At 41.1% G+C, this 16,649-nt stretch overlaps 1 protein-coding gene across 13 annotated transcripts in view; it reads left to right on the top strand.

Moving 5' to 3' along the window:
• HIVEP1 (HIVEP zinc finger 1) overlaps nt 1–16,649 on the top strand; it is a 121,064-nt gene that overhangs the window by 78,021 nt on the left and 26,394 nt on the right. For all 13 annotated transcript variants that reach the window (XM_038129942.1, XM_038129941.1, XM_038129929.1 and 10 more), the window contains one exon: nt 10,598–16,542. In XM_038129942.1, the coding sequence (XP_037985870.1) occupies nt 10,807–16,542 (5,736 nt within the window). In that variant the 5' untranslated portion in view covers nt 10,598–10,806. The remainder of the gene's footprint in view (nt 1–10,597; nt 16,543–16,649) is intronic.

Genomic DNA, 16,649 nt, shown 5'->3' with positions numbered 1-16,649 from the left:
GCAAAAGAGATTCCAACCTGAAAGTATAATTTTCAAAGGGACATTTTACAAAGTAACATAAAAAAATCATTGGAAAAGCATCTTTGTGATAGTAAATGGAAAGTATCTATTCCAAATCCACTGTACTGTACATTGTTAAATTGCTGGCTATGTTTTCAGACACAGCAAAATTTTGAGCTTAGTCCTGCTTTAATGAATAGAAGGATTTCTTTCAACTTTATAGAATCTGAGGCCAGAACAAGCTCATTTTTTGTGGTGGGAGGATGCTGAGCTAACAAACTGGCTAATTTGAGAGCATACCTACACACACGCACATAGTGAATTCAATAGGGTGCTAATTTTAGCTGATGTGAACTGGGAGCAAGCCAGTTGTGGAAATGCAAGGTTTTTACTTGGTAGCTTCCTTGTAGTCTGCCTTGCATATGAGTAATGAGTTGGGTTTTTTTTCATATTTTCCTGATACTCCTTTAGCTCAGGGAGTTGTTAGTTTCCTTTGGTCTGCTTCAGAAGGGAAAATATAATAAATATATAAATGGATGAGTGATGAGTTGGATGAAATGTACCACTCTCTGGTAACTGTATGCTTATGGGCTGACCTGCATGGAGCCTAGGAATATCTTTGAACATATTGATGTGTGAGAGGGCAAAAAGAGAGACTGTGCACATTTATGGATAAAGGGCAGGTGAGGCTGAGGGAAGGACTCTTGAGTAGCTTGGAACTGGGGGCTTCCCACTGATACTGAAGGAAACTTAACTGGGGGAGATCATCATTTCCGCCTGCAGTGTGACAAAACCACAGTCTGGATATTCCTTGGTTAGGACATTTCTCACATCTAGATTTCAGTCAAATGGAGTTTTACTCTACTTCTGTCATGTTCACAGCACCATTTAGTCCCAAAAGAAAGGCCGGCTGTATGGGACTTTTCCTACTCTCTATGCCAAACCTTGTAGTCCTTTCTCTGTCTTTGAATAAGGTTGTTAGGTGTGAGCTCTTTCCTACTTTTCATCCCTGGTGAGTTGCTACAGGCAGTATGGAAATTGTTCCATTTGATCCCTGCTTTTCAAATGGAAGATAATATTAAAGAAATGGGGAGAATGTGACTAAGGAGCTTGTTCTATTTGAACATAATTGTGTGCAGGGATGGTTTAGTTAACATCTTGTTCCTTTCATTTCTGTTTTTTCTCCCCAGACTCATGCTTGGATATTTTGTATTCAGTGTCTCATCTGATTATGTAGCACTTGCTCTCTGCTGAAAACGCTTAAACTGGCTGCTGTTTCATGAGCCTGCCTATCATTCTGTTTTCATGGCCTTTCTTCTTCAGCAGTGTTAGAGGTGGAAGTTGTTCTAATGATTTGCTAGCCAAATCCTGATTTTCCAGTAACAACTGGATATCCTTAAATTACTAACAGGTACTTTAGTTGTGAAACTGTTGACAACATTGCCTGATACTCAAGGAAAATTTCCGGATGTCCCTGAGATATTTTAGTTAATTTCTGGCAGTGTAGTTTCTTTATTTATATTTAAGTAGCTTTTATTTTCACATAGATAATTAGGTTGAACTGGTTTCTGATTTGGCTTTGACTGGGAGCTCATTAATATGCCTTTTGGGAGGCACCTGTCTTTTTCTTGTCTTTGGAATGCCCAAGCAAGAAAGAACTTCTCAGGCTGTGATTGCTGGTGATGTGAGTTATCATAGCATTGTCTTGCCACTTAGGCATAGTTAATGTGCTTTATCTTAACAGCACTTAAAATGTGATTACTTTTTTTAGATTGGTATGAAGGGTTCTGTTTAGGAATATAGAGCTGTTAAAGGGCTATAATGCAGAGCCAGTACATGAGTGCCATAGGGCTACTTAATATAGCAAATATTTTATTTTTTTTCAGGATGTTTAAGGATGTATGTGCCCTTGCTGAATATTCATACATTGCCATTTCAGGTGTGTAGTTAGGCATTAACCATACCCTGTGTGGTCAGTGTCTGCTGTTATTGCATTGCTTTTCCTCTGTCTTTTAATGTCAAGTCTTATGAAACTTCTCAGTGGTTCACCCTCTGCTGGTTTCTTACAACATAATGGTGGGAAATCTTGATCAGTATCAAATGTCATGTTTCATTTAACGCGTGTCATGCTGGGCAGGAAATTAATTCTTTTTGGGGTAAAAAAAATCCTATTTCACTTTGCTCAGAGGTTTTCAGATGTGTTAAAGTGTTGCATTTGATTCCTGTTTGCATGTGGACGTTGGAATGTCTCAGTTGAGGCTCGCATGTTACCTCAATTGTCAGATGTTTATTGTTGTTTGATCTTCATGGTCTTCCTCATCAAGCATGCTGATTTTATGGCTAAAAATCTGCTGGATGTTATTTTCTTCATTTGAGATGCTAGATGCACTAAATGAGACCAAACTGTTCTAAAGAAGGTATTTCTCCGTCTAGGGCAGTTATGTTCTTTACACCTCATCAGAAGTCAAGGGTGTCTTGATGTGAGTTGAAAAGGTGCCTCAGGGAAGACAGCCCCAGACTGCAGCTTATCATTTACTCTTTACCTGTCCCAAGGCCAAACAAGGGTTGGCAGGCTCTCACATCTGAGATGAAACTGTATCATGGGAGAGCTTCCTGATAAGTCCAAGCCCTGTGCCTGGGGGCAAAGGTGTCTCCCTTTGCTTATGCTAAAATGTTATTGCACAATTTATAAAGCTAATCCGCTCTGCCTTTGCAATGGTATTTCACCATATGTGAGGACTAGCCCAGAGGACACCTTTGTGGCTGGAACCTGTAAACATACCAGTTGCTGTATTTCACTTAGGAGGTTATGTGTGTTCCTGTTTCTTGGGGAGGAATCTTTTGTGGTTTGAATTAATTACTGGATCATATCTGTATCTCTTCATTGTAGCTTTGAACAGTTCAGAACATTATTCTCCCCTTTCAGCTTCAGTGTAACTTTGCAACTTAAACACTGGGGGCCGTCCTGAAACCTGGGGGCTGAGGAGCCACTTGCTCACTCTCACACCAGCTTCTCTCTCCCTCACAGGAGAAGCATAGGCAGGCCTATTATTTCAGGGAAACATTACTCAAAGGCAAGAAATACTTCTTTCTTTCCTCAGTGTTACCTTCATAGATAACGTACCTTCACAATTCACTCCTGTAAATACTGAATTAGTGGAAACAGTAGATTGTGTAGTTTAAACTTTGCCATTTGTACTAAACATTACTAAATTATATTTGCCAGTTCTTAGCAATTGCTTATTTTTGATAGCCAGCACTATGGGTATTTCTTGGAATGTCTGTAGTTGAAAATCCCAAAATTCCATATGAGCAGAATGTTTTTATATTGCATTGATTTTGTTGAGGCGTCTGTTAGTTTTGCCATTAGTAAGATGAAATGTGAACAGAATTTAGTGGTGGGATTTATTTCACGATGGAAGTCACAAATGTGAAAAGGAATTAAGCAAAAAGGAAAATATAAAAGCAGGACTCCTGGGGTTGCTGTTCCTGGTGTAGCGAGGGAAGTATCATTGGTGTGTATTCTGATCGTGATGGCTTAACAAGATGAAGACCTGTGGAAGCATGCAAGCAGCATCTTGGGTATGAACATGAGCAAAAGTACTTTGCAGACATTCAGCTTTATCTATTCCAATCTCATAACAATGGGAATTGATTCCAGCTCTGATAACTATGATAAAATGGCTTCTATTATGGAGTTGGAGACAAGGGGACACTGTTTCCCACAATATTGGTGTATCCAGGTGAGGTTGGTAAGGTCTGGCTCGGTGGACAACCAGAGGAGTAGTTCAACAGGTACAAATGCCAAGCCCTGCACCGAGGCAGAAGGAGACCCAGGCTGGGGACTGACAGGCCAGAGAGCGGCTCTGTGGAAAGGCCCAGGGGGTGTGGTGGGCAGCAAGCTGGGCACCCATCAGCAGCACACCTGGCTGCAGGGGAGACCACAGCATCCTGAGCTTCATGGATGCATGACCAGATCAGGGGAGTGAATTATTTGCCTCTACTCAGTGACCCTTAGACCACTTTTAGATACTCTGGTTATACCAGCAGCACCCCACTCTTCCCAGTGCAGGAGAACATCAGAAACCTGGAGTGAGTTTAGTGTTCAGGCACCACAGTCATCAGGGCTAGAGCATTTGCACTCTGAGGAGAAGCTAAGGGACCAGGGCTCATTTAGGCTTGAGAAAAGGTGGTTTTGGAGGTGGTTATCATGGAGTCAGACTTCATGAAGGAGAATGGTGAGAGGATGAGAGGCAATAGGAACAAGTTGAAACAAGAGTGATGCTGACTGGCTTGTTCCCTATGAGGACAGTCAAGCATTGGAAGATGTTGCTCACCGCTGTGTAGACTCTCTCCTTGGAGGTTTCCAATACTTTGTAGTTCAAAGCCCTATAGATTCAGGTCTGATCCCATAGCTGGCCCTGATTTGAGCAGGAGGCTGGACTAGAGATTTTCTTGAGGTCCCTTCCCACCTGAATTGTTTTGTGATGGTATGAAATTCCAATTTTCAGTTTGGAAAATTCACTCAGTAGCAGAGGTACTGGATGTGATTTCTTGGTGTGTATAGATCAATATATATTTTTCTCTACAATTACTTTTAATATATGAACTTGAGAAACACTGATTTTATGGGCTTGCCAGGGTATGATAGTAGGGGGCATTAAAATTTAATTCAACTTTACAAAAATGTGTGCTGTTATTGAAGTTAGTGGCACTACTCAAATAGGTGCAGGTACTACATATTAACACAGGTGCATCTTTCCTGGAGCTTGTGTTAGTAGGATATTTAGTATTTTGGTTAATTGTGTGAAATTAGGATGCATTCCAGTACAAAAACCTGGTGGAAATGACCCTTGAAAGAGGATTGGGGAAGGTGTGCCTGACAGCAAATACAATACCTTTGGTGGGTCACATATCAACATTGTCTGTTAAAAACACCAAGAAAAATAATCATGTGCTTACATACAGTGTGAAATCCTGAAGCCATACTCACTTTATGCATGCCCTATGGAATCATCTGCTGTTGGCTGGTATGAACAAAAGGAGAAATGTTGGCACAAATGAACACTTGATCCAATCCCTGTCATACTGCTTTAGCCTTTGAATGTCAAAGCTCTTGCTTACTTTTCTTTTTAACTAATCCATGTTAAAACGTGCTTTCCATACAAATCCAGTGTTTTTAAGGGTCTGCTCTAGATATGTTTGAGCTGGTGTTCTCAGTAATAAAAGTACATAAATATGCATTAATGCTGCTGACAGGGCTTTTCAAATAGAACTGCTGACTTGGAGTGCCCCAAGTTCTGTCACTTGCCTCCTGACCTCTGAGACAGGGAGCGACCACCCGCTGGCCACTTCATGAAGCCTGAAATTACGCACTGAAATAAGACTTAGTGAAATTGTTTTGCTTTAAAATCCAATTTTATTTGTACTTGAAATTAAGCATGGCACTTGTGTTAATCATGTTCAAATCTTCGTGTTGACTTGTTGGCTGTGAACATTTTCATAGTTGTATGGGTCGGTTATGTAATCAAGGTTTTGTTGTTAGGGAAAATATTTATGGCTGTACTCAACACGTAGGAAGTGGTAGGAAGCTAAAAAGGTAACTTATTAAAAAATGAACATTTAGGTATTCCTTGCTGCATTTAATTTGAGTTCTGGTGGCCTTATATTTGCTAGCAAATATATTATTTCTTATTTCTTTATTTCATAATCATGTTCTGTATTTATTCATGGAAACAGACCCAGTGAGGTGATTCTTGAGTGCTTTTGATAGATTTGGTGAAATCAAAATAAAAGAGTATGTAAAGCTTAGCTTAAATCAGAATAAGGCCCTTAGTAACAGTCTCTTTCTTTTGAGGACCCTTCCATCTTTGGATCACTAGCATTGCTGGGTGTCACAGTAACCTCTTAGCCATTCATTTAAGACAGCTATTAGTAGTTGAAGACTTTCAGAAGAGACTTGGTTTTACTTGCAGTGACCTGAGAGCCAAGGTACAGATTAGGAGCTAAAAGATCAGGCACTTGGATTTTACTGTCTGTTCTTTGTATGGAAGCCAACAGTGATTTTTTAAAATTCTGCAATGTGAAGTGAGCACATGTGATAAAAATTATGGTGCTCATGGGACTGCAGGGATGAATAGTGGTTGCTTGCTCCATGTTCACGGGATGGCACTGAGGGAGAAGAGAGTGGTGCCCTTCCTTGGTTCCCTCTTACTCTTTAAGTTCAAGCCTGTAGCTCTGTTAGAAAGGAGAGAAAGAGTGGGTGTAATAATAACATGTAGGCTTTGAGACAGGCAGTTCTGGAAGTTGCTTGAACAAAACCATTGAGATCTTTTTGTCAAGACACTGTCTGGTTCACCAGTAAATGCTTTGGAAGAAAAAATCAGATCACTTATAACTTTCCTTATTTGCTTGTGAGTTACTCTGCAGATTGCTATCTGCACCATTACACCTGTGTTCTGTTGTTCTATTTCCTGTGCATAGAGCGAAGTGCATCAGAGAAATTGTAGCTGAACAAAATCATGTTTAGAAACATCAGTTTTCTCTTGTCATGTTTTGAGTGCAGAATTCATGCTGAAGCAAACAAATTAAGTGGAGAATCTTGAGAGCAGGCAGAACAAAGCCAACCAGGCAAAGCAGAAAAGAGATGCTCTGGTGTCCCTGGAATGTGAAAAGTGAAGTATTGAGCACAGTGGCATTGTCCCCTCTTCTCCTGGCCTGGGTAACTTAATCCTATTTGGTGTAATACAGCTTATGAGAAAGATTATTTTTTGACATCTGATTGAGGTGACAGCAGCTCTCAAAAATACCACTTCACCACCAGAGGAAAGGGGGAATTTCCACTGAATGATGAGAATGGCTGGGTGACTGCAGAGGGGGTGAGCAGAGCACATGGCATGGCAGGGAGAGAAAGAAAAGCAGATCAATCTCATACTTTTTTTTCCATGTGAGGGTGATTTTACATTCTTTTTGTTTGGTGTCGGTTTGTGGATGTGGGTACACGGACGGCCCTGGCAAGTCATCGCACTTGTGAAAGTTGCAAGGCAGAGGAGTCTTTAGTATTTGGGGACCGATGCTTTCTGCCAGATTGTTGATGCCTCTGGAAATACTGGTGCAGTTGACCTTTGTGCAATTGTGTAGCTGTAGATTAAGAAGTGTGCGGTAGAATATCTTCAACATAAACTGGGAATGCAAAGCAGAGACTTTTACAAAAAGAAGGACAAGCTAAAAATAAGCGAAGCAAAGTTGTTGGTATTTCCTTTTTTCCTCCAGATATGCCAAAAATTAGGTTATTAGCAAACATAAGGTGAATATTTCCATTAAGAATAATAATAAAGTTTTCTGAATTATCCAGGAGTAGGATAGAAGACAGGACTTAAACATATTTTAAGCCATTTAAAGTCATTGTCAAGTAAGTATATTTTACAAGATTTTATAGACGGGTACACTGAAGCAATTCTGTGACTCCATCTCTGGGATCACAAAATCTGTAGAGGCAGAAATACAAATAAGAAATTAGTTCTCATGATTTCTGTAGACTGGAATTTTATTGGTATGAAAGTAGCACAATTATAGTGAAGACTGAAAAAAAATACTTTTTCAATATGTAAGGCAATGCATAGCTTGCCTTTGTTTATTCTTTCTTCTTTTCTTTTCAACTTCCCAAACGATTTTTATACTTTGGATGTGTTGAACAGCATTCTTAAAAATAAAGCAGTAAAGATATTATGGAAAATTCTGATGTTGTTATCCAAAGTGAATGAATCTTTTTAATTATTTGTTGATAGATTAGAGATACATTTTTGCATTTTCCATTAAGGTTTTTGTAAGCCACATTATATCTTTCAGCTGTGTTGTTTTCCAGTTCACCAGTACATTGTGCAGGTTGAGTATCCTTGTTCTTTGGCACTGTATGATTGAAACCCAGAAACAGTAGCTTTGAATATTCGGATATATCAGGAAGCACCACATCATTTGATTGTTCAATTGCTGCAGTATGAAACAACTTATTCTTTTTTGCGTACATTTGCTTGGGTGTTTACAATTCATGGCACTCGTACTTTCCTAGCTGTGTAATCTGCCCAGCTCTTCCCGTAGTGCTCCGGTACAAACACCGGCAGCATGATGGGTGTGGAGGCGTGATTGTGACAGCACAAAAGCTACAGTGTGTGCATAAAAGGAACCAAATCACTTACGCGCAATTAACGTGGCCATGTTTCAGAGAGATCACCAAACCATGGCTAAAAGCACGCTTTTATGTAATTACCTTGCTATTTTCTCTCTGATTTGTATAAAACTGGTTTTTGTTGTTATTGAAGAAAAAACAGTTGCAGTAGACTATGAATTGTAAAGAATTCACCCTTAATATGAATGATAAGTTATTAGTTTAGGTCACTATTAAATTGTGAAGCAATGGAAAGTACAAAACGTTGTGATGGAAGACTGCTTGGCTTTGAATATGTTAAATCTAGCCTAATAGGAATAGGTTTTTATGATACAGCAATAAATCCGAAGTTCATTTAAAGGTTAAGTGAACAATTACCACAGAAATTTCTCTCTGGATGCCCAAGAGGAGCACAAAGTTACCAGAACTAGGAGCCAGTAGTTCTGGCAAGGGATTGAAGCATCTCTTTCGTGGGACTGCTGAATAAAACAGACTCTTACTCTCCATAGGTAAGCTTTCTCTAGTAGGGCTGGGAGAGGTATGGGTGAGGTTCTGCAAAGATTCCACACTTGCAATGAATTATGTGTGCTGTGGTTTCACCCCAGCCAGCAGCCAAGAGTCCGTAATTCCCATTCTAGCTGCTGTAAAGAAAGTTAACTCTACCTCAGCCAAAACCAGCACATTGTGTGATACGTAGTCTTTAATCTTTCAGTTTGCAGAGTAATCTGAATATCCATTCACCCTAACTGAATATATGTGTATAATTAAGTTGGCATTGAGGCAGATTTTAGGTTTTGAAATTCCAAGTATCTGGCATTACCACACATCCCAGTTGGGTTGTGCTCTGGCATGGAGAAAGCACAACATCTTCGCTTTTTTTCCCTTCTGGTCACTTTGCATTGTCTTGTGCTAGGCGAGCTTTAGGCATGGCCTGGATTTCGAATGGAACAGGAATTTCACTCTGGATTCATCAGCTATAGTATCTCTTGTCAGATGCACATAATGCATCTCCCACCACAGTATGGAATCCAGCTGGTGTTTCTGCAAGAGGACAGTTTGTGCCAGTCCAAGGGACTGTAGGGTTGATGAGTACTGGGAAGTCTGAGATTCTTCCATGTGCTTCCTTGACTGTGGGAATGTCATCCCTTTATGTGTTGTTGTAAGGCTGCTCTTCACCTAGAACTGCACATAAACCTCTGTTCCTGAGTTACTCATGCAGGAAAAACTGCTTGGGGTTACTCAGTGCTGCTTCCCAAAATATGTGTCTGAACCTTCCCAGAGCCATCAGCCCTCCAGTCACGTCAGATTCCTCCTTTGCTTTTAATATTGGCAGTCAGACGAGTAGGGGGTTTGCTAACAGCATGATGAAGGAGTTGTTAAAGCCTAAAAAATGAATTTACATCCATTTAATATTTAGCTTCCTCTGCCCTACCAGTGATGCTAGTGGAGGCATTGGCTCTATGTTAGGATAGAAATAAAAGAAGAACAAATTAGCTGATAGATTATCATACATATGAAGTAGACAAATATGTGTTACTTGGGTATCCACTTAAAAAAAGGCTTCTGTTTATCAACACTGAAAATCAGTCTATTTGTGGTTTTTGTTTTAGAGGGAATTGGACTGTCTACAAATACAAGTGCTTCCTACAAAATTATTCTGCTGAATAATGCTCCAATTCATTTGCTATTCCCAACCCCCCTGAAACTCTGCATGCATATCTGCTTAAAATCAGCAACAAGTGTAGGTAGTAATGAAATAATTCAAATTTGGTTTATTTTGTTTCATGATGCACAAATAGGAAGTCATTTAAGTGTGACTGATTTTATTCATCCACAGTAGTTGCTCATCTGAAATGCTATTGAAATTCAGTAATTGGAGCTCTGAAATACAGTATTTGACAGATGGTGTGGGTGGTTGTGCCATTTCCATGATAAATCTACTTACAAATATAACCATGAGGAAGTTGTGTTCATTCCTTGACTGTGGAAACATATAGATGGAAAAAGTGACAAACATGACATATGTGTCTTGGTTCTTAGCTTTCCTCCTATAATGATTTGAATTCTTAGACTAGTGCAAGAGAAAGGCTTCTTTTACATGTCTGAAAAGTAATTGCTTAAATATTCCTTTAGTAGCCTTCCTTTTCTTACATTTCCTTTGAAGCTTTTCCTATAGTGAATTACTTATGTAATGTCTTCAAGCATCAATTAGAAACCATTGCTCATTTTAGATGAAAACAAAGTAGATCTTCTCTAAGATACATTTACTGTTAACTGAAAGTATTGGAGACTGGAGAGATGGACAGTCCTGTTGCCCCAGGCCTTACTGTTGAAACTTAGAGATGGTAAAACAGTAAGATAAAAAATATACTCCATTATCCAGTTTGAGTATTCTTTTTTAAAATTATTTTTATTCTCTTTGTGTTTTAACAGAAATCACCGATGCTGGTGCTAGAGGAACCCAAGATACAATTAAGGGTGTGAAAAGAAAAAAGATTGTGTCTGAAAACCATCTTAAAAAAATACCAAAATCGCCTTTGAGAAGCCCTGCTGAAGCCAAGGTTAAGCAAAATATAGACCCTTCACCACTAAAAGCTCTTCCGGATGCCTCTGAACATGCTACGGCACAGGATCACCTGCCCATGCAAAATGGAAATCAATGTACCAAACAAAATGGGGGAGCACTTAGCAGTGAGATAAGTGTTGAAACAACCAAATGTGAGACATCAATGCAGACGAAGCTTTCACTGACCCATCAGTCCTTAGATTTGTGTAAACAGGCAGCAGGGGATACTGATGCAAACCAACTGAACTCAGCAGAGAGGAAGCCTTCCTCAAACTCCTCATCAAGTAATACAAAGACTGACAGTAATGAATGTATTAATTTTGTTGATTGCAGTACGTCGTCCCCATGTGCGCGTACTGCATTCGATGTCTTACTAAAAGCTATGGAGCCTGAACTGAACACCTTAGCACAAGAGTGCCCCCCTTATGGGATGCAGATAGAGAAACTGAGACCAAATAAAACTGTAAGCACCTCTTCTAGTCTCACGTCCAATACAATAAGTGTCCAAAATCAGTCTGCTTTCTCACAGCAGGAGTTTGCAGCTGGACCTCCCTATTACCCATGTACGGTGAACAATGTGCATGCAGCAACAGCAGCCAAGACTGGACAAGCACAAGGCCAATCAGTTTCTCATTCACAAGACCTTATTACTAAAACCAGTCAGCAAAATCACCAGGTTGTTATGTGTCCAAGTTTAACTAGGTCGCTGGTGCAACAGCAGAGTCAAGAAAACCCCAAGCTCCAGCAGATCTACAGCATAGCAGTAACTTCAGCTGTCGTTCACACCTCATCTTCCACTGTAACTCAGGTTTTTTCTCAAAACCCCTTAGTAGCTAGTTCATCTTCACCATTGTCAATTAACACATCGAGTTCACCACACTTGTCTATAGGTCCCGTGTATAATTCAGCCCAGATAGCATCAGTTGTAAACAATGGTGTAGAACAAATATGTAACCTCTTGAAAGACCAGAAGCCTAAAAAGCTAGGGAAATACGTCTGTGAGTATTGCAATCGGGCCTGTGCCAAGCCCAGTGTTCTCCAAAAGCACATCCGATCCCATACTGGAGAGCGACCATATCCTTGTGTGACGTGTGGGTTTTCATTTAAAACCAAAAGCAATCTCTACAAGCACAAAAAATCTCATGCACATGCTATCAAACTTGGACTTGTCCTGCAACCAGATTCAGGTGGCCCCTTCCTATCTCATGACTCGGACAAAGCACTTAGCATTCATTCAGATGTGGAAGAAAGCGGTGAAAGTGAAGATGAAGGCACTGCAGATGAAAGACAAGATGATCAAGAACTGGAACCTGCACAATTAGTGAAAGTCATTTCCAGTGCAGAAACACTGCAGAAAGGCAGTCCTATTCCATTAAACAACCCAGACTGTATATCAGGTGACTCTTCATTACATGATGTAGAACCTCAAGTACGGGCAGCTTTACCAAAAGTAGTAGTTCATTCTGTAAATGTTTCTCCTTTGAGAGCCGATAGCCCAAAAGTGACAGAGCCAGCACCTGAGCTTGCTGCAGCACAGAGAAAAGGAGATTCTAAAGTCACAACTCTTCAGTCAAATTTAACACATACAGCCTCATTCAAGGAGAATGACATAAAGCAGCATCAGAAAGTAGAAGCAGGCCTGTTAGAGGAACAGCCAGGATCTACAGGAGGACCAGTGCATGCTCAACTCCAGAGACAACAGGCTACCGATGGTTCTCAGGATCAGCAAGGAAAATGTCTTTTGAGCCCTAGAAGTTTAGGTAGTACTGATTCTGGTTATTTCTCTCGTTCCGAAAGTGCCGATCAAACAATGAGTCCTCCAGCTCCTTTTGTAAGGGGATTGTTGACCTCTGAGAAAGATCCAAGTAAAAATCTGTCCTGTGTGCCACGAGCAAGTGGCATGGGAGCATCCGTGGTACAAACTGTTTGTGCCGAAAAAAATCTGGTTCTCTCTGGCCAAATGCGACCTCCCTTGGCAACAAAAACTCTTGAGGAGCGTATCTCAAAATTAATTTCTGATAATGAAGCTGTTGTGGATGACAAACAGTTAGATAGTGTGAAACCAAGAAGAACATCTCTTTCAAGAAGAGGAAGCATAGATTCACCAAAATCTTACATATTTAAGGATTCTTTCCAGTTTGATTTAAAGCCCATGGGAAGAAGAACTAGCTCAAGCTCTGATATACCAAAGTCTCCTTTCACACCCACTGAGAAATCCAAGCAAGTTTTTCTTCTTTCTGTACCATCCCTTGACTGTTTACCTATAACACGAAGTAATTCCATGCCTACCACCAGTTACTCAGCAGTACCTCCTAATGTCATACCTCCCTCTCATCCTCTTCGAGGAAGCCAGTCATTTGATGATAAAATTGGCTCTTTATATGATGACGTTTTTGTGTCAGGACCTGCTACTCCACTGAACCAAGGTGGACATCCTCGGACCCTGGTCAGACAGGCAGCAATAGAAGATTCTTCTACTGGTGAAAGCCAAGGTCTTGGACCCGTGCGATCTGTAGAAGAAAATTACCTGGGGTGTAATTTATCAAATGAATCCTTATTGCAAAGGAGCAAATCCCTGGCACAGGGATCAAATTCAGAAAAAACAAAGAAGTCCCCTCAGGTGCGAGGAACAATGTTTGAATGTGAAACCTGCAGGAACAGATATAGAAAACTGGAAAATTTTGAAAACCACAAGAAATTTTATTGTTCAGAGTTGCATGGACCTAAAACTAAGGCAGCAATCCGAGAGCCTGAGCACAAAACTGCTCCAAACAGTACACAGCCTCAAATTCTACACTACAGAGTCACAACTTCAACTGGTGTCTGGGAGCAGACACCCCAGATAAGGAAAAGAAGGAAAATGAAAAGTGTTGGTGATGATGATGACCCACAGCAAAATGATACGAGTGTACCATCGAAGACTACAGAAGGCCAAAGCAAGCCAGCAAATTCTTCCAGTCTGTCAAAACACAGTGCCACAACTGTGGTAGGATCACAACAACCAAGCAAACTTCTACTTCAGAATTCCCAAATTCAGCTTGTGGCTCGTGGCACAGATCAGACTACTGAGCCAAAGATGGCGTCCCTCATTGAAAAGCAGGCAAGTTCAGCTGTGCAAGAAAAGGTGGAGTTGAAAAGACAAGGGACTGGCATTTCAGTAATACAGCACACAAATTCACTGAGCAGAAATAGCTCATTTGAGAAATCAGAGTCATTTGAAAGAGTATCACCAGTTTCTTCTCAAGAGCCCAACAAGGGTGCAAAGCACCGCTCTTTGAATACAGTTGTAATCCAAGAAGACAGACGCTGTCATCTTAGCACTCCCCATCGTCACCAACCCTTGTCATCAGAACCACCTAGAGGGGAAGTTCAGGGAAGCCAGTTAGTTTCTAATGAGAGAAGTGCGCCACTTCAGCCATCAAGACTCGTTCGCCAGCATAACATCCAGGTTCCTGAAATACTGGTCACAGAAGAACCAGACAGAGAGCAAGAAAACCAGTGCAGTGACCCAGAAAAGACAGAAAGGTTTAACTGGCCACAACGCAGTGAAACGCTGTCAAAATTGCCAACAGAAAAGCTTCCACCAAAGAAGAAGAGAATTCGGTTGGCCGAAATGGAACATTCATCTGCTGAATCCAGTGTTGACTCCACACTTTCCAGAAGCCTAAGTAGGGAGAGTAGCTTGTCTCATGCCTCCAGTTTCTCAACTTCACTTGATAAAGATGAAACTTTAAAGGCTGAAAACCCTTCCAAAGCAGAGCCTGTTAGTAAGTCTTCAGAATTCCTCATGATTCCTGCTGGCTCACATGCACTGGCAGTGCCTGGACCTCATTACCGGGAAATGAGACGTGCCGCCTCAGAGCAAATCAGCTGCACGCAGCCCTCAATGGAGGTTGTGGACTACAGGAGTAAGTCTTTCGACTGCGGAAGCATGTCTCCATCAAAGCCTGTCCCGCTTGTAGAGGTAGCCACTCCGAAAGTGTCATCTGCAAATGGAGCTGCTGGACATGTGCCTCTGCTAGAAAGGAGGAGAGGGCCATTTGTAAGACAAATATCTTTAAATATTGCTCCTGAAAATCAGCAGTCTCAAGTGAAATCGACTTCATCATTGCAGACGGCTCATGCCACAGATGTGCCCACAGTGCCATTGCACGGGCTGCAGACATCTGGCAAACCCTTGGTGGAGTTTCCTTTAAGTACTCAGCATTCGCAGACTAATTCCAGACCTCATTCAACAATTCAAAGTTGTAATCCTGTTAGCCTGTCTTCGCCTCAGCAGCCTCTAGATCACATGTTGAATAATCAAGGCCAGCCATCCTTGACACATCAGCCTTCTCAGCCATCTACTAAAACAACCCAAGGGGAGCGAGCAAGCACGAATTCACTTTCTTGTCATCCTGATGAAAAAAAGGACTGTTTTGCTCCAAAGTATCAACTTCAAGTTAAAACATTACATATAGGTCAGCCATACTCTTCTAAATTGCTAAAAAATACTTTATCAACTCAGACTGGTCCGAGTCAAGTTGGAGTGGACCAGAATGCATCTTCCTTTGAAGTGCAGACAAAACTCTCTGATGTGTCTAATCCGTACTCTGTGCCTCCTCTAAAGCAAATTGTTCCTAATAACTGCAGCAGTCAGATACATCAGATTCCTCCTTTTGTGGTTCCTGTCCGTATTCAGAGCAGTATGCCATCCTATGGCTTCGCAACTGTTGCACCCCTGCCTCACATTTTAGTGACCCAGGATCAGGGAAATCAGTCCATCTGCAAAACAAATGTTGTGATGGTGCCAACACTTGAAGGTAAAACTCAGCTGCCAAAATCTCACAAAGATCATCAGAGGACTTTGCCAAATTCATTTGAATTTGAAAATTCACCACTGGAAAGTGGAACCAGAAATTCACCTTTGTCAAGCTCTTCAAATATCATTCAGAAAGTGCCAGTTAGCGGACTCTTCCCTCAGCCAGAAGTTACAGCTTCAAGTAAACGAATGCTTTCCCCAGCAAACAGTTTAGATATTGCCATGGAAAAACAGCAAAAACGTGTTAAAGATGAGAGTGGAGCTGCTTGTATGACAGATGCTAGACCGTTGCATTCACTGAACGTTAGATCTAATGACCCTACTAGTAAGCAAAAGAAACCAGTTTTGGTAAGACAGGTTTGCACCACAGAGCCTCTTGAAAATCACCTCTTGGATCCTGATGTTGTTACACAGCTTGAAAAAAGCAGCAAGGCCAGTACTTCAGACCTGCCTGACCATCAGTCATCTGACACTGGGGTTTCAGAAACCCTTAAGAAGTCACCAGAATCCAAAGACCTTAAGTCTTCCACATCACCAGTGTTTGTAGTTAGGAAACCTTCTGAATTGTCTCCAGTGAATAGCCAAAGTTCTCTTCTCAAGGCTGTAAGTAGCAGCCAAGAAAGAAGGTCCCCAGCTGATGGTGATGAGAGCACCCACATCAGCAGCCCGGGCCAAACAAAGCCTGTAGCGACACTGGCTGTGATGAATGCTGGAGAAATGCAGAGGTTGTCATTTCCAAGCCTCAAGACCACCACGAATTTTACCTGGTGTTACCTCATGAAGAGAAAACCATTGCACCTGCTGCAAAATGATCAGAAAATCTCTGCCTATTCTACATGGACCATTAGTTCCAACAACCCCAATCCACTCGGTTTGTCGACAAAGGTAGCTCTCTCCCTCCTCAATTCCAAACAAAAAATTGAAAAGCCTCTGTACACTCTAGCAAGAACTACGCACCCCAGATCTGATGTATTGGTCTATTCAAGCAAGTGGAAGAACAGCTTGACCAAGGTACTTAAACTGTGTTTGATGCTTGATACTGATCATTTACAGAGGATTTGCTTTGGAAATGATGCTTCTTCATATTTTAGAAAATGTAATATGCCTGACACCTACCA

The sequence above is a fragment of the Motacilla alba genome, chromosome 2 (genome assembly GCF_015832195.1).
Source record: "Motacilla alba alba isolate MOTALB_02 chromosome 2, Motacilla_alba_V1.0_pri, whole genome shotgun sequence".
NCBI classification, from domain to species: Eukaryota; Metazoa; Chordata; class Aves; order Passeriformes; family Motacillidae; genus Motacilla; species Motacilla alba.
Note: the sequence above shows the minus strand (reverse complement) of the source record. Positions and strands in the feature narration are given on the sequence as shown.